The 2,500-nt window shown below is 45.4% G+C and overlaps 1 protein-coding gene and 1 long non-coding RNA gene across 27 annotated transcripts in view; one reads left to right on the top strand and one right to left on the bottom strand.

The window, feature by feature from the left end:
• The window catches only part of LOC126990219 (ralA-binding protein 1-like), a 195,232-nt gene that overhangs the window by 95,101 nt on the left and 97,631 nt on the right, over positions 1-2,500 (bottom strand). For 23 of the 25 annotated variants that reach the window (XM_050848764.1, XM_050848763.1, XM_050848768.1 and 20 more), the window contains 3 exons: positions 852-996; positions 401-609; positions 1-96 (listed from right to left, as the gene is read on the bottom strand). The exon at positions 1-96 is cut by the window's left edge and continues 21 nt beyond it. In XM_050848764.1, coding sequence (XP_050704721.1) covers positions 1-96; positions 401-609; positions 852-996 — 450 coding nt within the window. Of the gene's footprint in view, positions 97-400; positions 610-851; positions 997-1,365; positions 1,464-2,500 lie in introns of all 25 variants that reach the window. The other 2 variants (XM_050848775.1, XM_050848770.1) reach the window with 1 other exon arrangement.
• LOC126990221 (uncharacterized) overlaps positions 1,470-2,500 on the top strand; it is a 10,456-nt gene continuing 9,425 nt past the window's right edge. For both annotated transcript variants that reach the window (XR_007744125.1, XR_007744124.1), the window contains exon 1: positions 1,470-2,500. This exon is cut by the window's right edge and continues 52 nt beyond it. This is a non-coding gene — a long non-coding RNA (uncharacterized LOC126990221).

Below are 2,500 nucleotides of genomic sequence, written 5' to 3'. Positions count from 1 at the left end.
TGCACTCCCTGACAATGGCGGGCAGCTGGATGCCATCGTGTGCCGGGCAGCGCTGGACGGCCAGGCACAGTGGCACTCCAAACACAGGCACTTCCTCTGGGTGGGGGGGGGGGGGGATTAGATAGAGATAAATAAATAAACTGGTTGATGTGAAATTAATGGTGTGTGTGTGTGTGTGTGAAAGAGAGAGAGAGAGAGAGAGAGAGAGAGAGAGAGAGAGAGAGAGAGAGAGAGAGAGAGAGAGAGAGAGAGAGAGAGAGAGAGAGAGAGAGAGAGAGAGAGAGAGAAAATTACTGTAAATAAATAAATATATATAAATAAAGATTGTGTGTGTGTGTGTGTGTGTGTGTGTAAATTTACTGTTTTTTCCTCCTCCTCCTGTTCCTCTTTTTCTTCCTACCTTCCTCCTGTTCCTCCTTCTTCTTCTTGTCCTTCTTAAACATCTTTTCTCCTCCTTCCTCCTTCCTCCGCTCCACCTTCTCCTTCCGCTTGTCAATCTTTCTCTCCACCTTCTCCTTCCTCTTCTCCTCCTTCCTGTCCTCCTTCTCCTCTTTCTCTCTCTTGTGGAGGAACTTGAAGGATTTTTGCTTCTTGGGCTTCAAAGGATTCCTGGAGGGTAGGATATTGTTACTATTATTATTATTATTATTACTGCATTATTACATTATCTGGGCCTGAGAACACACACACACACACACACACACACACACACACACACACACACTCTCTCTCTCTCTTTCTTTCTTTCTTTGTTTTCTCTCATTAATTTCATTCCTTCCTTCTTTTCTCTCTCTCTCTCTCTCTCTCTCCTCACAACACCTGCTGCTACTACTACTACTACTACTACTAGCCTTGTGTCCTGGCCCTCCATGTCGTCTGGCGAGCTGTCTTCTCCGAGCGCTGTGTAACCCTTGTCTTTCTTCTTGTCGTTCCGCTCCTTCTTTTTGCTTCTCAACAACTCCTTCTTGCCCCCCCGTTCATGCCCGCTGTCTCCATCTGTTGTGTGGGGGTGGGAGAAGGGGGGGAGGGGGTTAGTTATGTGTGTGAGGGGAGGGGGGTGTAGGTGTTGGTGTGTGTGTGTGTGTGTGTTTACCATTGGAGGCAGTTTCAGGGGAAGCAAAAGAAAAAAAAAGAAAAATCCCGGCTCTTATAAAAAAATATATATAAAAAAGATTTTTTTTTGTGTGTGTGTGTATTTAATCTTACCTTCTCCTATTCTTACAAGGTTCAGTTAATCTTGTGCGTGTGTGTGTGTGTGTGTGTGAAAAAATCCATTACTTAGAATTATTTGCCTGTTGCTCCACAATTACTACCACTACTACTACTATTACTACTACTACTACAGTCAAAGGTGTACTACTTTACCTGTCCTAATTTACGAGAGCGTCATGCATATTAGACCGGCAAGCAATGCCACACGCCAACACTTTCCGCTACAGAATCGGTGCTCAGAATTCTTTAGTCTGGGGGTGAAACGGAACAAATAGGAGAACAGATTGTGAGGGAAACAGAACACGTGGAAGAACAGGCCATAAGGGAAGCCATCACACAAGGCTACACACACACACACACACACACACACATGCATAAATACATACATGCACATCATGAGAAAATATTATGAGGCAAGATATCACAAGACAACACACACACACTCTTGTCTTCCCCTCCAGCTTGGCTTCCCTTGCTTCGTTTTCTATGACACTTTCAAGGTCGCTGGGTATCCGGGGCTTTAAACCTGGGGACATGGTGGCTAGAAATGACGCGACGAGGCCTTTTAAACATTTAAACATGGCGCAGGGGGCGGGGGAGGAGGAGGTGGAGGAAACTTTAGAGGGGACGATGACGGGGAGGAGGAGGAGAAGGAAGAGGAGGATACGTGTGTGTGTGTGTGTGTGTGTGTGTGTGTGTGTGTGTGTGTTTGAGTGTGTGTGTGTGTGTGTTTGAGTGTGTGTGTGTGTGTGTGTGTGTGTGTGTGTGTTTAGGAGCGGAGACAAGCAGTAAGGGAGAGAGAGAATGCTTTAGACAGATGCACAATGTCTTCAATAAGTACGTAACAGAGAGAGAGAGAGAGAGAGAGAGAGAGAGAGAGAGAGAGAGAGAGAGAGAGAGAGAGAGAGAGAGAGAGAGAGAGAGAGAGATCTATACAGCAAGGTCTAACAATAGGTACATCCAACCCGCCTGAAAGGAAGGATTAACATAACCTAACCTTACTCACCTACACACCTATGACAAAATTAATTCTTGCTCAAATGTTTTTGGGGAAAATTCATAAGTGGGCAACAATTAAATGACTGTCCAGGGATGGGGATTCCAACCCTGGCTGGCAGATTCATAGGTAGGCATGCTAACCACTACACCATGGAGCCCTAAGAATTCGCCACACTATACCAGGACAAATAATTCTTAGTGTGTGCCCTGGTAAGATTCAAATGTGCAGCCCTGGTAGTGAGTAAGTGTATGGGGATTGGTGAGTAAGTTTATGGGCACAAGTAAGTTA

This window comes from Eriocheir sinensis, unplaced genomic scaffold, assembly GCF_024679095.1.
Source record: "Eriocheir sinensis breed Jianghai 21 unplaced genomic scaffold, ASM2467909v1 Scaffold15, whole genome shotgun sequence".
NCBI classification, from domain to species: Eukaryota; Metazoa; Arthropoda; class Malacostraca; order Decapoda; family Varunidae; genus Eriocheir; species Eriocheir sinensis.
Note: the sequence above shows the minus strand (reverse complement) of the source record. Positions and strands in the feature narration are given on the sequence as shown.